The sequence below is a fragment of the Perca fluviatilis genome, chromosome 2 (genome assembly GCF_010015445.1).
Source record: "Perca fluviatilis chromosome 2, GENO_Pfluv_1.0, whole genome shotgun sequence".
NCBI classification, from domain to species: domain Eukaryota; kingdom Metazoa; phylum Chordata; class Actinopteri; order Perciformes; family Percidae; genus Perca; species Perca fluviatilis.
The window spans coordinates 15,601,564-15,622,138 of NC_053113.1; the positions used below are offsets into that span (position 1 = coordinate 15,601,564).

Below are 20,575 nucleotides of genomic sequence, written 5' to 3' on the forward strand. Positions count from 1 at the left end.
AAAACCGACAAAAAAGTTCTACTGTGTCATCGGTCATTTGGGGGAGCTGATCTGAGGCTTCAGGCAGAGTCTGCTGTATGACCAGCGTGGAAGCTGTGACTCACACGCACCCCTGCGGGTTCAACCATCCGGTCAGGAGGGGCAACCCCTCTATATTTAGCCAACACACACACACACACACACACACACACACACACACACACACACACACACACACACACACACACACACACACACACTTGAAGGGCTTAGAAAACCATGGTTTTGTACAGCCTGTCTCTAAAATTGGTTTCCATTAGCTCCACTGTGATTATTAACTTTCCATTGATGCAGCATAGTCAGAGGCACAGTGACGTCAAGCAGTGTCCTTGACGGAGAAGCAAAACCCAGTCACCTGCTGAGGAGTTCAACAAGTGTGTGTGTGTGTGTGTGTGCGCAAGACAGAGAGCGGAAGAGAAGGAGACAATGTGTGTGTGTGTGTGTGTGTGTGTGTGTGTCCAGATAAAAAGAGAAGAGCGTACTTACTGCACAGAGCAATGATGTGGCTGCTGTCTTCGTGGACAAATTTCTTAGTCACTGCTTCCTCCATAATCTGCTTCACCTGCACACAAAAGCAGAAAAGAGCCCCAGTTTGTCACTGTGCGTGAAATAGTTGTCATCGTTGTCTTTACATTAGCTGCCGTTATTGCTTCCCTGTACAGGAAATGCTGTAGTCATCATCATTATCACAGTCAAGGTGATCTGCATCAGGCATACATCGGTCATAAGAAGATAAAAGGTGTCCCAGAAAATCTGAAAACACAACTCATGAACTCTACATGATCACTACAGTAATTGTCTGCACTTTTGCTCTTTACTTTGACACCAAATCCTCCGCCATCGTCTTGTCGGTCTCGTCTCGGTGATGAGTGAAAAGCAAAACGACGGTGGGGGCAGCATGTAATGTAATCGGAGTATACCCAGACCTGTAACACCGACTAGCACAGCAAGCCTATCAGATAGCATTTTTTATTACTGTCAATAACCACAGCCGACAAAGCTACCAAATTATTTGTACTTGGTTATCTCCAACTACCTGATTACAAAAACATAACTCATATGTGCTCATATTATGCTTATTTGCGTTTTCCCTTTCCTTTTTTGTGCATGTAATAGGCTTCCAAAGTGAAAAAGCCTAAAGTCCACCCCAAAGGGACTTACCATCTCCAACAGAAAACACTGTTCACAAACTGCTCCAAACAGCTCTACTGTAGTCCAGCCTTTACTTCAGAGACCAACGTGGTCACTTTGTAACACACGTTATAATGCTCGCCTAGCTGCTAGCGTGGCACGCCCTCATACTCTGCTTCTGGCTGGCTAGTAGTCCTTACCTAGCTACTGCGCATGTGCGACTCCCAACAAAGATGGAACAGAAGTGTGATGCCTCACTCTGTAGCTAAAACAGAGCGCTCAACACACAGGGTGAAAAGAGGAGCTGCAGCAATGTGTAGTGCAACAAAAATATGTTTTTTTTTGAAAATTAAACCATGTAAACCTCTTCTGATATAACCTCTAAATACAATTATGAACACTTTAAAGAATGATGCAGTCTCCCCTTAACAGTGTGACAGCTACTAATACAGCTCTGACAGTCTCGCCCAAACATTCGCACCACTGACTTCCAATTAATACCATGTCATCCCGGAAATATTCAAATGAGTCTTTTCTGCTGCTATCTATTGTGTCTCTGGGGAGGAGAGCCTGAGTGAGTTCAACAACAGAGTCAGTCTGGTGTTCGCTTGTCTAAGTTCGCTCTCTCCGTAGAATTAATTGTCGTCAGTAATTAATCCAGGACCTGTCTGACACCTCTGCCTTGTTTGGGTCTAATTGATAAACAGGAAGAATGTAATTGCTTGGTTGTGTGATAATAAAGCTCTAACTACGGTATCACTTGGTTCAAACTTTTCCCCTGTATTATGGAGGTGTGGGAGGTCGTAGAGCTGTCATGTCTGAGGGATGGAGCTTCATCATCCTCATCATCAGGTTGAGGTTCAGCCTTCATCAAGTCCACAATTCAGTTGTTTTTTTTTTGAGGCCTGGGCCAAATCACCCATTTTGTACAGCTGGCGAAAGCACTGACAAATATAGACAACCATTTTGTCCTAAAGAACGCTGGTGTTCACCTTGCTTTTCAGTGTTGAGCTTTTCTGTTTGCAAGTCGCTCACTGATTTCCTCCACTGCTGTTGTGACTGCAATCAATAAGTCCTCAAAGCTTAATGCCAACATTTGTAACCAAATAGTTTCAGGAGCTAGTCAACCACAGAAACTCACGCAGGAACTAAAATCACATTCCTGTTTGCATTTCCATCACATCTGAACAGCTGTGAAAATGAAGGATGCAGTGATCCAATTTTTTCTTTTTTTTGTCCATGTCCATTGCTTTCCTTGACCTGGGACGCTCCATGTTTTTTGGACATGTCTACCAGCCCTGCCTAACTATTTTGCATACTAAGATCGGATCACAATGCGGACAGAATTTAGATACCGAGGACGCTTATTAATGTAGGTGTAAATGTATGTATGAAAGCTTTGACGACAGAAGCCCTGCTATGGTGTTCTTGGGCAAGACTGAATCCCTACCATCTCCATGCGGCTGTTCTAATGCACATCTGGCCCTGACCTCTCATCTACCTGTAGAGGAGGGAATTTTACCTCATAGTGGTCTATTATAAAAGGCAATTGGATTGAAGTGGCTTGCTCTTTGTTATGCCTCCCTTTTTTGTATAACTAGCAACACCAAGTCTGTAGTCTCTTAGTCTCACATTGCCAGACCTTCCTCCACAGCGCCGCGGAGGAGGAACTTGTTAAAAAAAACATAAACATTTAAGTCAATAAAATCAACGTGGATATGGTTAAAGTTATGTAAAGTATGCAAATCTAAACAGATGTGAAATAATGTAAATGTCAAACTACCACACACCAACCAATGTCAAATGCTTCAATCTTAATTGCTCTATTATTTCAATGTAATATCAATATGCCAAGAAACCTGGCCCCCCAACTACTACAAAGGTTTAATTAATGGAAGATGTACATATAACTATATAAATAAGTCATGATCCCATACTAAACATCTGCTGGACAATCACCATCAGGTCAGAGTGAACTCTCTGGAGAACTGCTACATTGTAATGCTCTCATACAGAGCCTCTGACTGACCACATCCTCTGTAGAGATGTGCAAATAGATCCATATATTTACCTACAGCTATAGCTCTACCCAATGAATCAGAGTAAAGTGATAAACAGCGGTCGGTCAGACTGGTCGATACCTTCACCTGGGTGTGAGTGACTGTGAAATGGAATCGATTGTGTTTGGTAATGAACCAGTTTTATTAGTGCTGGCTGTCAGGGATTACATTTGATTTAAAGTGTGATATGCTCCTCAATACATGATTAAGTATTAGGAGTGTATGATATATCGACTCAATATCGTTATCGCGATATCACATTGCGCAATATTATGTCGAAAGTGTCGCAATAAGTATGCAATACTTTGTTTATTTTGTGGAGCGCTGCATCCCGTCCGTTGGCTGTGTGGCTTAGTTGTGTTTGATTTAGAGCCCGCTTGAAACTAGGGCTTTGACTCCGAATTTCGTTATTCGAATATAATTTGAATATTTAAAAAAATAATTAATAATTAAATAATTAACAGCCCTTAATATTCAAACCTGTTATGGGCATTATTTTTTGTAAATGTGTTTGCTTGTAAACGTTTTCAATTCAGATTCCGAGGCTTTTTCACGCATTTCAAAATGTAACTACGCGCGACGCACATCGCTCGGCCGTGGCTTGCATCCCCCCCCACTTCCTGGTTCTCCTTCTCCATAAACAACGTAAAATCAAGGAGAGGGTTTACCCTTGTGTTTTCCTCGGGTTTCCGGTGTGTTTTGACCCGTTTTCAAAGTTTTTTATATCAGAAATATGGGTTTCTTTGAACCAAAATGCCCAAATATAACATAGATGCATGGATGTATGTTCTTTGCAGGTAAAATTCATGATTACATTCACTGAATTTTGGCTGTTTTATTCAATTTTCATAACATTTGAAAAACATGTTTAAATGGTTTTAAAACAGTATCTTGACTAAACGTTGGCATAAACCAGTCTGTGATCCACTCAACATCCTTTGATCTTAACTATTAGTCAAACTAATTCATAATTTCTGCATTTTGAACTCAAAATTAGGTATAATGTCATATCAATTAGGTTTATTGACCATGAATTTAAAACAAAACTTATAAAAAAAGAGCCCAAAATGCTCAAAACCAAAAATTCTATTTCACTTTTGACCTGGATGGACAACAAGTTCATGGTCGAAGGGAAGACAACACAGGGGTTAACTTTTCCTGCTACAGATGTCTCACCGTGGTCAGAAAGAACAGGGGAGACGCTTTGTTCCTCTCACTAGGACTCTAGAGTCGCTACTCACTCTGAAGCTACTGGTAATCACTGTCACTCTCTCACTCTCTCACTCTAGCACACACACACACACACACACACACACACAAGTATAAACATCAGACCACTTATGTCGGCTACGGTGAAAGCTCCGAACGTCCTGTCGAAAGCATACGGTTGGTGTTTAATCCAGGGTCTGACTTTTAATTGGCAGTGTGTTTTTCTTCTGAAAACATCATTGCCTGCCATTGACTGATACACTGCCCTCTGGTGGACAGAACATCTAGGTCTTACTGAAGGCATTTAATGGTCAAAATATTATTAATAAATATTCGAATATGTTCTAAAAAATATATATAATATAAATATATAATAAACAAACGAACTTCGAATATGATTTTTGGGCAAAAGTCAAAGCCCTACTTGAAACGCTATAATGATCATGTTTCACTGGCCAGTTACCGTGCCACTTGCACGTTAGTACAGGTCAGCGCACGGGTCCACTACATGACAAACCCTATGGTGCGTACCCATGACGTGTGTGCATATTTCGACAGAGTGACAGTGTAAGTGAAGAAATTGATAGAAACAACAAAACGCAACAAATCAAAGAGAAAGAAAAGTTGTGTCCTGTTTTCTTTATTTATTTATTTGATACTGTCCAACCAGTAAAACATGTCCTGTTCTGTAGACATGGTCCTTATTTATTTATGTATTCATATTGGACCAGTCCAATATGACTGTCAGTTGAAATAAACCTTGTGTTGTGTGTGTTATGAATCTATTTTGATGTGTTTTCCCATAACTTTTTGTAATTTTACATATGTTTAAAAATATCAAAATTAATATTGATACTGCAATATTCATAATCAATATCACAATATCACATTTTGCCAATATCATGCAACCCTATTAAGTATATTAGGAGGTATTAGCATTAGAATCAATAAGCTGTACACTGAAAGCAGCAGATAGAGAAAATCAAGTACTTCCGGTGGATTTATGCTATAGTCATCTAAATGTGTTGGTACAAGGCATCATAAAGCAGACTATAGTTTTAAACATTTAAACATTTTTAGGAAGTAGACGTCCTAAACACTAAACGTAGTGGACGGAATCTAAATTCCCACTGTTTCGAAGGGCTATTACATACTAAATGGAACCAAATGTTTCACTGAAAGATCATATCAGGTAACAAACAATTAGGGGCTAAATGCTTGTGACAGCATTAACCTACAGATTGTTGGGTTGAGGCATGATTGGGTGGTTGGGTAGTTAAATTTAAAATAATGACCTAGACAAACAGTCACAAAGATTTCAGCTATCTTAGTATGTAATGGCTTTCATTTCATCATATTTGTCTCAGTAATCTCTCCCAGGTAAGAGAGCATCCCTGTCTTTTACATGATTAAATCTGAACATTTTGAACATTATGCCATCCAGATTACATTTAATGTCAACATACTAAAGAAGTGTTTTATAGTGATGTATCTGCAGAGTCGCAAAATGTTCATACTAAACATATATGCAGAACATTCAGTGACAATGTATTGCCCTTTTTTGTTTTTTGTATAATTAACATTGTTATTGCTATGTTTAGCGACTCAATGCATCTGCACTTGGTTAAGGAACACTTGCATTTATTTACTTTTACTAAAAGAGGACTTTCATTAACAGCTGCAGCAAACCAAGCATCAAGTTCCAGAGATGACACTAAAATAACAAGATGTAGTTGGTCAAACAGCTAAGTGGAGCTGGCTAACGTTGAGAAACTTCTAAGAATCCTGAAGCTAATGGTTTCTGGGAGGAACAGAGGGAAGAGCTCATTAGCCAACTGGCAGTTACATAAGGACACATTTGCTTTTCTCTTCATCTCATGTTCATGACTGGGGCAAACAACAGACCATCAACAGGGTGTTCCCTGTGGCCACAAAGGAGTACAGTCTTCCTGACATATAATAAGACGTACAATCTCCCTGGGGAAGAAAATACTGAATATTGGAAATACGGGAAATGTGCAACAGACTGTTCACTAATTCAGACGGTTTGTCATTCGTCTAGTCCACTATTATATCCCTCCTGTTTTCCTCGGGTCAAATTTGACCCATTTTCAAAAAGTTTCTATATCAGAAATTTGGGTTTCTTTCAAACAAATTGTCAAAAAAAAATAACGTGGATGGTTCTGTACAACATTCTTCACGAGTAAAATAAATGATCAGTTCACTACGTTTATTTTATTTACAAAAATTTCGGAAAAAACGACAACAAAAATTTCCCAAAAAATTCTAAGTGACAACATTATGGAAAATATTTCTAAGGAGGTCAACCTTTCTGTTAAAGACTAAGAACCTTTTTTTAAACATAAAAATGCCGCAAAATTGCATTTGCTAAACCCACCAGACTCCATGTAAATAAACAGTAATTTTATCATCGTAAAATACACTTCATTCAAAATCGACAGAAACAAAATAAAACTATGAAAAGCCATTTTGGGTTGCCTTTCTACTTTTCCAACCATCACATCTCTAGTTTTGATTGAAATAAACACATAGTTTACCAATTTACATGTGAAAATATGTTGGGTCCACACACACTAAAAGTCTTGCATTTTTTAAATGGAGTCTGGTGGGTTTAGCGCTAGCGACTTCAGAGCTGTTTCTGGTTAAACAGAAAGGTCTCAAAGAGGTTTTAAAGGTCTACCTCTGAAGGGATCAGGGTGGGAAATTAACTTTTTACACTTTAAACTTTTTAGCCAAAGTGGCTGGTGGATGCCCAATTTTACCAGCCACTTAAATTTTTTACCAGCCACTTTTTCCGGAATTCAAATTTATAAAAAAAAAGTGCACTAGCATACTTTTAATTGCTTTATTAAATTACTTATTATTAATACATATTTTATTAATATAAATGTATTTATTATGTGTGAGTAGCTTGTTGATCTTTACATTGTTAGTTAATTTCCTATACTGGCCTGAGACACACATTCATACGGTTTGATAAAGGACTTATTGGACTTAAACTTATCATGGATCTTACAATAACAAGTGTAGCTGTCCTCAATTTAGGTCATCCTGTACGTCTCATCTCCGTTTTTTCCTGCATCCTTGTGTGTGTGTGTGTGTGTGTGTGTGTGTGTGTGTGTGTGTGTCTCGTCAGTCGCGGGGTAGAACTGAGCAGCAGAGAGCTGACAGGATTAAAACAGCAGCAGCTCCTTAAACATCGTTAGTCTACATTGACGTTAAAATGTATACAGGTTGGCAGGACGGTCTGAAATGTTTTGCATGGTCTTTCGCTGTACGTTTGTCAATGCGCCACTTGTTCGAGAAGTACCTTCTCTTTTTCTTTACTTCGCTCTCAACAATTTGTACAGCCATGGCTACTGCTGACTCCGCCGCGGGCCTCTTAACACCGGGGATATGTCGCCACATTTTTTAACAGATAATTTTCCTTTCGTCTGTACCTCAGCTCAGCTAGCTAGCTACATGTGTCACGGACTCACGGACTAGCGCTGAAAACTAGCTACTCGACTATGCGTGGTCAAAGCCCCGGCTGTGAACGGTTTCATTTCCTGTAAGTTCTTCACAATAAAGGTCCTCCGTTATGTTGGTATTTGAATGTTTTTATTATGAAGCAGCAAAATCTGGACATTTTGGGGATTCATTAGCAGTAACGTAACGCGACTCCTATAAGCATTGTAAATTGTTACTTAACAACAGCATTCTTTGACAAAAACTGTCCAATCCGTTAAAAGGAATGTTTTACAATTCACCCGCCACTGTGGCTGGTAAACAAGGCAAAGTCATGCTAATTTCCCACCCTGGAAGGGATCCTTTCCATAATGTTGTCAGACACTTAATATTAATCTGAGCCTGTCAGTGGCAAAACGAGCACTTTGGTGAAGTTGACAATTGTCCAGCTAACTTAGATTGTGGCTTGTTTCGCCGCTGCATGCCGACTGCAGCGATCTTGCTTAATACTGGACCAATGTCAATTATTGTGGTTCCCATCAGTCACTTAGACACAAAAACATGGGAAAATAGGGTTTTTTCAGGTTGAAAAAAACGGTACTTAGCCTACCCTTTAATGGAATTTAGCAATAATTATTTTTATTATAATTTTTTGTCCTACTGTGACATATCAAATGTCTTCCATAATAAAAAGGTCTATGACAAATATGAGGTGCAGAACAGATGCAACAAAGCTAACAAGTGCAGGGAAATCTCAATCAAAGTCTCTACTGTACTATCCTTGAATTACCATCATTAGGTTTGTCATTTTTGCTTAAAAAAGTATTGAAACAATCGAATATCTTATGAGTTGTAGATGATTTCTCTGTCATTTGACAAATTGATTAACCATTCCAGCGCTAATGGTAAATGACCTTAAACATATAGAACCACAGGTATGGTCCTTTCCGTACAGTATCAACACCCAATAAAAATACGTATTGCTAAAATGCCTCGACATTGCTCTGTGTGCATTGTCTTTAGGGTATTGTGTGCCTGTCTCTGTGTGCTGCGGTGCCTTCCCTTCCTCTTAGTCTGAGGAACTGCAATATAATGTTTCCATCCTAATCAGCTATTGTTAGGCCACAGCAGAGACAAAGTCATTAATGAGGTAATTATTCATGCCCGAGTAGGGTTGGTGGATGAGGAGGGCTGCGACCATCTGCAGTTTTCACACAAAAAGTGGATTTTCTAACATTTACAGATTACAGACTGCAACCCTGCAATTATTTTGTCTCCTTAAAAGGGGGCTGTAATAGAAATACTGAAAAAACAGCAACACAGCTCTCAAAGACGCTTGTCAGATTACAACACACACAGAGGGAGTGTGACTTCATTCTCTGCTCAGAACGCCATTACTCCACTTTGTCTTTACATAAAAAAAAAAACATTTGTGTGCTGCTATATTAATGTTCTCAATTTGGAGTACAGCTTCTTTAAAAGTGCCATATCCTGTGTCGAATCAATTTATCCACTTTTAGGAGGAAAATAAAGCGAAAATTAAAGCTATAGTGCGTAGCTTCTGTCTCCCCCATGAGGAATCGTAAGTAATGACAAAAATGCTGTTGGTGGGGGCGCTAGTGAGCACCAGATGGAGTAGACGTGTTTATCCTCAGCTCCTCTCCATGTTATAGAATTCTTCAGTATTTCAGTTAAAATTCACAAGTTTACCCGACCTTCTGTTAACTCAACCAACGATTAAAATCGAGGAGATGCGAAAAGAAAAGTTAGAGCGTGGAAAACAGCAAGATAAAAGCTCAATCAAGACAGCTCCACCACAGCTAGCGCCTGCGGTAGCTCCAGAACGTGCCATGACGGACCTCGAGGCTAGCAAGGTCACTGCTGCAGAGTCGAGTAGCATTCTTCTGGCGATAGAGGGTATGAACAAGACAATGACTGATCGATTTGACACATTAGAGGCAACTCTGGCATCCACTCAAGCATCTTTGGTGAGTCACGGAAACCATATGACAGAAATTGAGGAGGCTAACTCCAGCTACGATCACCGCCTCTCGCAAGTTGAACAAGCCTGCATGAAAATGCGGGCGGAAAACCATGCACTCAGCTCAAAAGTGATCGACCTGGAGGCTCGCTCTAGGCGTCAGAATATAAAAATTGTTGGTCTACCTGAAAAGATTGAGAAGAGGTGCCCTGCTGAATTTCTGGAAAAATTTATCCCTGAGCTGCTGGGTGCTAGCAATTTTTCCAGCCACGTTGTCGTGGATCGAGCACACCGTCTAGGGAAGCTATCCTCGGAGGAAAAAGCACGACCGCGCTTGATGATAGCGTGGATTCATCATTTCCAAATCAAGGAGAAAATACTGCAGCTCTCACGCCAGCAATTTCCCCTGACGTACAACAAGGCATTGGGCAAGACATTTCTTTCCCAACTTGCCTGCGGAGGTGATTAAACAGCGTCAGGCTTTTGAAGATGTTCGAAAGAGGCTTAAGGAGGCAGGCGCGAGGGTCGGCTTCATCTACCCAGCTCAACTTAGGATCACTCTGGGAAACTTGGAACAGGTATTCTCTTCACCACAAGAAGCTGAGGGGTTTGTAAAGACTCTTTCCTGAACATTACATGCACTTAAGATGGCGTATATTGTTGGGTATGTGACTTTATTTCCTGCCATCATGCAGGTCGGGACATTCTCATGACCGTTGTTGAAATATTATTTGTGTGTTTTTTTTGCACGATTTGAGAGAGAGCTCAGGGCTCTTTTGTTAGCTTAGTTATACTATATTTTCCTATGGTGCGGCAGCCTCCATGCCTGTTTGAGGGGAACGTGCTCTCACTTTGTTTGGGAAAGTGGGACGGGGGGAGGTGGGGCGAGTTCTTAAGTGTGTGTGCTTTTATTAGTTTTATTTTTTGTATTCTTCTACACTGTTCTAATTGCTGTTTAAGGGCGTCACATTTTTGCATCACTGTACTTCGATATGCATCCTAGTTTTTCTTCAAGAGGCGGTGGCATTACTTTTACTAGTTGGAATGTCCGTGGATTGGGGCATGCCATTAAAAGGGCAAAAGTATTCTCTCATTTGAAGTCCCTAGCCGCGGACATTATATTCCTACAAGAAACTCATATTAAGCCTGCGAGAGCTAAGTTATTTAGATGCAGCTGGGTCAATCAAATTTTCCACTCCACATTCTCCAGCAAAGCCAGAGGAGTGGCTATTCTGATTAGCAAAACTATCCCGTTTAGGCATGTCTCCACTGTGTGTGATCCGAACGGCAGATAAATATTGGTGACGGGCTACATTTATTCATACCATGTCACACTTTTAAATGTATATGGTCCCAATTTTGATGACCCAAACTTTTTTCAGTAAGGTCTTCAATTCATTGCCCAGTCTCTCAGATATGCATGTAATTGTAGGTGGTGACTTCAATTGTGTGCTTGACAATTTTCTGGATAGATCAGCCCAAATGTACCAGTTGCCTTGTGCCGCCGCCACAACCTTAAATAACTTAATGTTATCTGCACATCTAGTTGACATATGGAGGCTTCAGCACTCCACACATAGGGATCATTCTTTCTTCTCACAAAGGCACAAATCTTTCTCTAGAATTGATTACTTTTTGCTTGACTCCAGCTTGATATCAAATGTGATCTCCTCCACATATCATAATATTTTAATTTCTGATCACTCTCCTATATCATTGGTACTTGACCTCAACCATAAGAAACAGCAGTGTGGTTGGCGCCTCCATCCCTCACTTCTGTCTGACACCTCGTTTACACAGTTCATCTCTTCTAAGATATCAGAGCTTTTGGAAACAAATGATAACCTAGAGGTTACAGACTCCACTTAATGGGAAGCTTTTAAGGCTGTGAGTAGAGGACACAATATCTCTTTTGAAAACTCGCTGAGGAAAGAAAAGAAAAAACGCCTTTTAGAAATTGAAAAAGAGCTAACGCAACTAGAAACTGCTTATAAATCTTCTGCTAATTCCATCACCTTACAGAATATTCTTAAACTGAAGTATGAATATAATGACATAATATCTGCTCAGGTACAGGACCAACTGTTTAAACTGAAACAAAAGCAATTTGAACTAGGTGACAAACCCCAGAAGCTATTGGCCTGACAGCTGAGGGGTTTGCAGGCTAGCAGAGATATACATAAAATCAAATCAAAATCTGGGGAAATTAGCACTGATCCCAGCGATATAAACAGACACTTCAGGGAATATTATCAACAATTATATGCATCCAAGGCTAAAGGAGATACCTCTGCGTGGCTGGAGAATCTGAATCTTCCTAAATTGAGTGACGCAGCTTGTGAAGCGCTTAATGCTGACATCTTTACTCAAGAGATTCTAAGTGCTATCAAGTCACTTCCCAATGGTAAGAGTGCTGGCCCAGACGGTTTCGGAATGGAGTTTTATAAGAAATTCCTTGAGCAATTGACCCCTCTCTTGCTCAGGACGTTTAATCATTCATTTGAAACTCAGAAATTTCCAAGCTCCTTATATGAAGCCAACATCTCCCTAATTCCAAAAGAGGGGAGAGATGAGACTGAACCTTCATCTTACCGTACGATTGCATTGCTGAACTCTGACATGAAAATTTTCACAAAATTGATTGCAAATAGATTAAACAAACATATTGCCTCCGTCATCCATGCTGACCAAACTGGTTTCATTCCTGGTAGGTTTTCCTTTTTTAATGTTAGAAGACTAATGAAAATAATGTACCATGGCTATAAGCTTTTGATCAGATAGAGTGGGCATATATATGGAGGGTATTGGAGGACTTTGGATTTGGTAGCAGTTTTGTTTCGTGGATTAAAATGTTATACGCCCAACCCACTTCTTCCATTCTAACAAATCGAGAAAGGTCAACTCCATTTCCGTTACATCGCGGGACACGCCAGGGCTGCCCCCTCAGCCCTCTCCTCTTTGCGATTGGGATTGAACCCCTTGCTATTAGTATCAGGCAACACAGCTCTCTCAAACCCATTCGTCTAGGAGATGTGGAACACCACCTATCTTTATACGCAGATGATGTTGTAATCTTTATGTCACAGCCCGAACAGTCTATCCCCATTCTGTTAGATCTCATAAAGTCATTTGGTGAAGTTTATGGGTACACAATCAACTGGCAAAAAAGCGAATTCCTGCCTCTTGGGGATAACCATGAAGCAGAATTCTTACATAAACTCCCATTTAAAGTTGCAGACAAGCTGAAGTACCTTGGAGTAACTCTACCAAAAGATCCTAAATTAATTTTTAAACTGAATTTTCACGAACAGGTGGAAAGACTAAAAGGAGATATTGGCAAGTGGCGCACGCTCCCTCTTTCTATGGTGGGTCGTATAAATGCTATTAAGATGGTCTCACTTGCAAGATTCCTATACCTTTTTCAAAACCTTCCTATTTTCCTAACAAAATCGTTCTTTAAACTACTAGACTCAATAATCATGCCTTTTATCTGGGGTTTTAAATCTCATAGAATATCTCAAATTCATTTACAAAAACCCAGAGAGAAGGGAGGATTTGGGCTACCACGCTTTCAACATTATTACTGGGCAGCAAATCTCAGAGCTCTTGCCTATTGGCAGGAAGGCTACAGCCTAGAGGTTTTAACAAACACCCCTGCGTGGGTGGCCATTGAAAAGAAAGATGTCGTAGACAGTTCCCTTCCAGCTCTTCTTTTCTCAGCACATGGAATGTTTGTTAAGACAAAAGTGAATAATCGAATAGTTCCTAATTGTTTGAAAATATGGCAGCAAATTAAGAGATACTGCAAGCTGCCTAGAACCTCTATCTATGCTCCATTGTGTCATAATCATGCATTTCCCCTTTCACTCCCGTATGCAACTTTTAATAGTTGGAGGCTAAAAGGTATAGTAGTTTTAAAAGATCTGTACATTGATAAACATTTTGCCTCATTTACTCAGCTAAAAGACAAGTTTTCACTTCCATCAACACACTTCTTTAGATACCTGCAAGTTAGGAACTATGTCCGCCAAAACCTGCCTGATTTTGAATCCCTCCCTGAGGTAAGCAGGATTTGTAGTCTTATGCTTGGCCCACCGGATTCAAAACACTTGATCTCAGACTTTGTCACGATATTTTCGGAACAGGTGAACTATGCCACTCACTCTTTGAAGAAAGTTTGTGAAGAGGAACTGGGTCTCCAGATCGATGATAATGTTTGGGAGGAGAGTCTCAGTAGAATCCAATATTGTTCAATCAATGTCAGACATCACTTAATCCAGTTTAAGGTCATGCATAGACTCCATTACTCAAAGACTAAACTACACAGAATATATCCTACTGTTTCCCCTCTATGTGATCAATGTAAGTCTGCTGACGGTTCCTTAACCCACCTCTTCTGGACATGTCCAAAATTGTATGTCTTCTGGTGTGGAGTATTCCAGTGGTTTTCTGAAATGTACAATTGTGTGTTCAAGCCTGAGCCAGAGGTGGCACTGTTTGGCTACTCCCTGTCTCTATTGACTCATAACTCCTCCGTACAGCACACCATTATGTATGGCATGTTAATTGCAAAGAGACAGATTTTTAGGCTCTGGAGGTCCAAAGCAGTGCCACTCTTCAAGACGTGGCTAACAGAACTCACCTCTGTATTACATATGGAGAAAGTCCGATATGGCATGACGGACAATCTTAAGAAATTCTACAAGATTTGGCAGCCATTCTTAGACCATCTTGCCCAATTTGATGGAGACCTTGAACAGTTGTGAGATTTACAATATGCCACTCGCCTCTTCCTTGATAAACTCAGTTTTTATTTTTATTGCAGAGTATCGGTGATGTAACAGTACATTTCATTGTTTATACGCCCAAGGTTTCCTTTTTATTTACTCCTTTTTCTTCATGTTGGCATGTTATTCTACTCATAATCTTTGCCCTTTTGTATTATACTACTTTGAAAACACTTAATAAACATATTGAAAAAAATACGACACAAGCCTTCGGTGATCACGCTTCACCCCCATCCCTCGTCCACACAGTTGCTAGTAGCCAAGGAGGATTAAAAAAAAAACATGATGAACTCTTCAGAAGAGGTCATTATCTTTACTTGAGTTTCTGCGCCAGAAAGTCGCCGGACGACACCATGTTTTAAAGGTCCCATGGCATTAAAATTTCACTTTATGAGGTTTTTTAACATTAATATGCGTTCCCCCAGCCTGCCTATGGTCCTCCAGTGGCTAGAAATGGTGATAGCTCTAAACCGAGCCCTGGGTATCCTGCTCAGATGGGCCGATCTGGAATCTGGAAGGTTACCTCCCCTTGCTCTGCTTTGTCCGCCCAGAGAATTTGGCCTGCCCATGAGAAAGAGCGAGGTATCATGGCTTGCAAACAAGCAAAATGGCAGTTTGTCACTGCCACACCCCCACCCTCCACCTTGCCCCCCCCCCCCCCTCTCCTCCTTAATAGCCACAGACACAAAAATGGCACATCCTAAGGAAAGCTCATTGTGGGACTGGCTCTAGTGGCTGTAATTCTGCACCAAGGCTGAATTTCAGGAAAGAGACTTCAGATACAGTATTAGGGGACCACTAAGGTCTATATAAAAGCATCCAAAGAGCACCATGTCATGGGACCTTTAAACATAGCCATGCTGAGAAATACAGAGATAGTTGTGTGGAGCTGATAGTCTTAATTCGCTTTGTATCAACTCATTTGGCAATGGCTTGTACAGACGTTCATTAATATTAAAAAAAAGCTACGCACTAAAGCTTTAACATTTAACCTCAGAGTAGAAAATATCAAGTGGATATCAATGCAGTTTAGAAAGATGGCTCTTGGTGCAGAAGTCATAAAATAAAATGGTGGCAGGAAGAAATGATTCTGTCCTGGAGGAGGTGTCAGGCTGAGGGAGAAGTTATCCAACACTGCTGCAAAACGACAGATTATTTCTTCAGGGAAGAGGCAACTTAATGCGGTTTAGCTGCAAGTTGCAATATGGCAACCAAGGCAGCTCACTGTAGTAAACAAAGGAAATAGTATTAGAAAAATGGAAGCCTATGGCAGCGACTTCCAACACCCTGGTCAGAGTATTGATGTTGACTGGACCAGAATAGATCTACTGAGCTTCAAGTCTACTTTCTATTTCTCAGACCAGCTGTAAAACGGTTACCTCAGATGTCTGAGGAAAAATATGTGCAGAGAATAACTTAAATTAAAACGCCTTACACAACAAACAAAGCTACATATTTTCCGCTCAATACTCAATATTGGGAAGAATATTATTACATTTGCATTAGCACAGTCTGCAGTAACAGTCTACTGATCCATTCCTCTGCCTCAAAAAACAAAGATACATGCTAATATGCTTCAAACTAATTGCTTGTTGTATTGTCTAACAGTGTGAGACAATTTTTGTAACTTTTCAAAACCAACAATCTGACAATCATGCCCACTTTACGCATCAATTGGCCAGGTGTGCCAAGCTGTGAAGGATGCAAAGTTTCTCTCAAGTGCAACATCATGTGCCTTCGCGAAGACCATGGACAAATTAAGAGATATTGGGCCCCTGGGTCATTTGTAGTCATTTTATTTCTCTTAAAGGTCATTTCGTGTCTCTTTGTGGTCGTTTTCCACCTCTCTGTAGTCACGTTGCTTCTATTTGTCATCGTTTTCTGACTCTTCGTGTTTATTTTGCGCTTCTTTGTGGTCGTTTGATTGACTATCCAATAAGAAAGCAGCAACAGCTGAAGCATGTAGCTTTCCATCTACGAGTATTCATTTAGAACGCTACATCTGAACTGTGCCTTTGAAAAACAATATGATTGAATGAATTGAATTATTTTGCTATTCATTTAAAGGCGGTCCACCGAGAGCTATGACACAAAGCAAGGGCAGTAAAATCAACATTCACTTTATCTTCACATCATGCTCTTCATCTTCACAGTCACCTTTCTTTCTAACGCCATTCAAAACAAATGGGATAGTGATTTTCAGGCACTATGAGCACGGCCTTGCATCACATTCAATTCTATCCTGTCAGATTTACTTTCTGCTGTTTTGACACCACTCCCCTTGGTCCCTGCAGTCTCTCAATAATCTTTCATTATCACATTTGTCATAGAGCTTTGGGCATACCACAGTACTAGGTGCTTTCTTTTACACGCTCTTGCAAATGACAACTCAATTGTAGTACATTCAAGTCAGGAGGTCTGAGGCGCAGCAATTCACAATGCTAAAGAACTTTGAAATAAAGATATTATTGGAAAAAAAGAGGTATGACTGACACAGAACATCATAAAACTGACAAAGGCCCAAGACTACTTTCATATCTTTAAAACCGCATTAAGCAACTCTTCTACTGGATGGAGAATGTGCTCTCTAATTTTACTTTTAAATGTTATTGGTTACTGCATGCTGGATACATTTTTTGGGAAAATACGTTGATTCTAAGGTTTTTTAATTTGTAGGACTGGGGCATTGTTATCCCTTGCAAGTATTTTGCAAGTATTTCCATAAAACACTTATTACAGTATTTCTTAAGAGCAGAAAAAAACCCTCTTATTAATAAGTGCATACATAAACTGTTCATCACTGCATGGACTGCTGCTTTAACTATCCTCTAAATAGAGAACCATATCTGCACAAAAACAAAAGGTTCCTGATGGTAGCAGGTAGAGAAAGGCACTTTTCGTTTCTGTACAAAAGACCACCTGACAGGGCTGCCTCACTGCTGTGATATTAATCGCCAACTGATGCAATTTAACTTCTTAGGGAGCTGCTAAATCTTTCAGTTGCCAAGCAATACTGAGATAGCGGAGCGCCGCTTAAAGAGACAGGGAGCTTTAAACCAGGAGCAAGTGAGCTTTGTACAAACCAGTCTCTCTCAGCCCAGTTTGCTATGCTTTAAAAAGGCAGAAGACATTGACCAGCATCTCATGGATGAACTATGGCTAATCACACCTATGACTACGTTTACAAGCTGTCAATTTTCGGGTTATGGTCGGGTTAAGGTCACTATTCGGGTTTCTGAAACATTCGGAATAACCCGTTTACATGCGTGAGCAGAGAGAGTTACTCCTGTATACATGGAATTTGTAATCAATTGGCAATATCCCGACGTAAACGGCGACGCACGGTTAGCGTCTGGACGTACGGACAACCTTAAGACGCAATATGCGTCATTTCCGATTCTTCTTACTTGGTCTGGCGTCCGTACAAACCCTGCTTTGCGTAACTTTTCGGTCACCTTCTTATAAATCTCACTATCTCGGTACTTTCTGCCGTCAACAAAAGACATTATATTCATGGTTTTCACCACACTAATAAAGAAATTGGTTTCCTCCTCGCTCCAAAAGTGTGGTGCTGTGCTGCGTCTCTCGCCATGTTTACCTCTACTTCTTGTTTACTTCGGGTATACTGCGCGCAGATTTTCTGGCGCATACAAGAAGTTTCTCTAGTCAAAAGACCAAGATTCCTTGCGAATAAAACATGCACAGAACACAAATCAATGTTCCTTTTGATGGAGATATGCCGATACGCGTTTACATGACCAAAATTTCGCGTTAGAAAAGGGGTAACCCAGGGATCATTTTCGGGTTTTTAAAAACAGGAATATGAGCATATTCGTGTTTACATGGCCGTGCGCGACCGGGTTATTGCTAATATTCCGGTTTTGAACGGGTTATTGGCTGCTTGTAAACGTAGTCATTGATTCTTAGACTGGATACACACAGATTACAATAATTGTCTGCTATTGGCAAAATATTGCAATTTTGGACAACAAACCACATTGTATCACACGATGACAACCAACATGTAATGAGAATTTCCATGGGTACTTCAATATCCTTAAAAAGGGGCTGTACTCGAAATAGGTAGAAAAACAGCCGGCTGGGATTGCCTCCTCACAACTTTCACAGACCGTATCCCAATACCTAAAATACATACGTTTTGTCACGGAAGGATGCCATTTCCCCACTATATCTTTACATAAATAGAAAATAGTTGTTTTGCTGAGTACAGACCCTTTAAAGTGAAATACACCACTGCGGAGACACTACAAAAACATCCAACTGACACACAAGTACTGTTCTTTAAATGTTACCAACCAGGAAACATTTATGCTACCGGAGGATAAACTCAAATGACCTGAGGTGTGTTTGAAGATGCAGCTCGAAGAGTCGGCCTCGGATGGCCTAGTGACCCAAGAATGCAATGTTCCTCCTTATTTCCCTGACGGTCTGAGTTTAGGAGACACAGATCCCCGGCGCCTGCAGACATCCTGAGAACTAAAGCTATTTTCGGCCTAACAGACGCTGTGATGATTCATTTGTTAAAGTCCCAAACCCGTGGGTGATTGTGGGATGGTTGGAGGAGGACCGAAAAGTGTTTTAGATATTCAAACTGAATCCTCACAGTGAAGTATGTTTTCTGCACTTTTTTTGTAAATTAATATAGTGTTGGCTCTAAACATGACAGAAATTAATGAAAAACTTATTTAGGCGGCTTTGAATCTCAGATTTGGAACGTCCTACAGACAGTCAGGTGCCCAATTACAAATGTTGGGGCTTCTGATAACTGCAGCACTGAGGCAATAAATATGTTGGGTATAAACCCTTGTCTGCTTTAACAAGTAAAATGGCTGTAATACTCAAGTCTAGTCTCAGTCTTAAGACATGTTTTATAATATCTCAGACTTGGGGAGGCTGTGGGGACTTTGGGCCAGTTGTGGCTCAGGAGAAGGGTTGGGTATCGTTTGGGTTTTTTCCGATACCGGTGCTAAAGCGATACTTTTAAAACGGTGCCGGTGCCTAAACGGGTACTTTTTAATAAAGTAAAAAAAAAAGAAGATCCTCTACAGTGAAATACAGTCACACTTTACACTGTTTAACGTTAGCTGTCAGCATTTTAACCGTGTTTAATCCAGCTGCTGACTAAAGGTAGGCTAACGTTACTGCTGTCGAGTGTAAAGTCAGGCACCGAAATGTTCGTTCTTATTCGGTCTCGTTACTACCGTTTACGTCGGCACCGGTGCACTATTGGCACAGTGTTTCGGTACCCAACCCTACTCAGGAGGTAGAGCCATCGCCTTTAATCACAAGGTTGGCGGTTCAATCTCTGGCTCCTCCTGCCTGTATGTCGACGTGCCTTTGAGCGAGACATTGAATTCCAAGTTGCCATGCAGGCCAGCGCCTTGCACAGCAGCACAGTGAGCCAGCCAACCATCAGTGTATGAATGTGTATGTGAATGAGAGGCAAACGGTATAAAGGCGCTATGCAGTCCATCTACCATTGTCTTAGTGATGTGGGTCTTTCGACTCAGCCTTGTTTCAGTCCCATGTGTGTTTTGACTTGGACTTGTCTCGGTCCCGTTGGACTTGGCAAATTTTCTTATTTCCTGTTGTTTTCGCATTTGAACTTTTTCGTAAATTCAAAAGACTCTACTGAGTGATTTAAGTTATACCATAGTCAACTCTTGACTACGAAAAACAGTAAAACAACAGTACAGTATGACGAATAAGTAATAGGCACTGATCATTCAATCATTGTTTTTGTTCCTGGCCTTGACTCAGACTCAACCCGCATTTGGACTCAGTCTTGACTTGGACTTGTCATTGACTCGACTTAAAAGGGATATTTTGCCAATTTTAATCTAGCTCCGTGCCATCTTTGTCTGGGCAGTCTGTTTAGA

General features: G+C 40.5%; 1 protein-coding gene across 3 annotated transcripts in view; it reads right to left on the bottom strand.

Moving 5' to 3' along the window:
- The window catches only part of sgsm2 (small G protein signaling modulator 2), an 85,608-nt gene that overhangs the window by 62,911 nt on the left and 2,122 nt on the right, over positions 1–20,575 (bottom strand). For all 3 annotated transcript variants that reach the window (XM_039777802.1, XM_039777788.1, XM_039777786.1), the window contains exon 2: positions 526–601. In XM_039777802.1, coding sequence (XP_039633736.1) covers positions 526–601 — 76 coding nt within the window. The remainder of the gene's footprint in view (positions 1–525; positions 602–20,575) is intronic.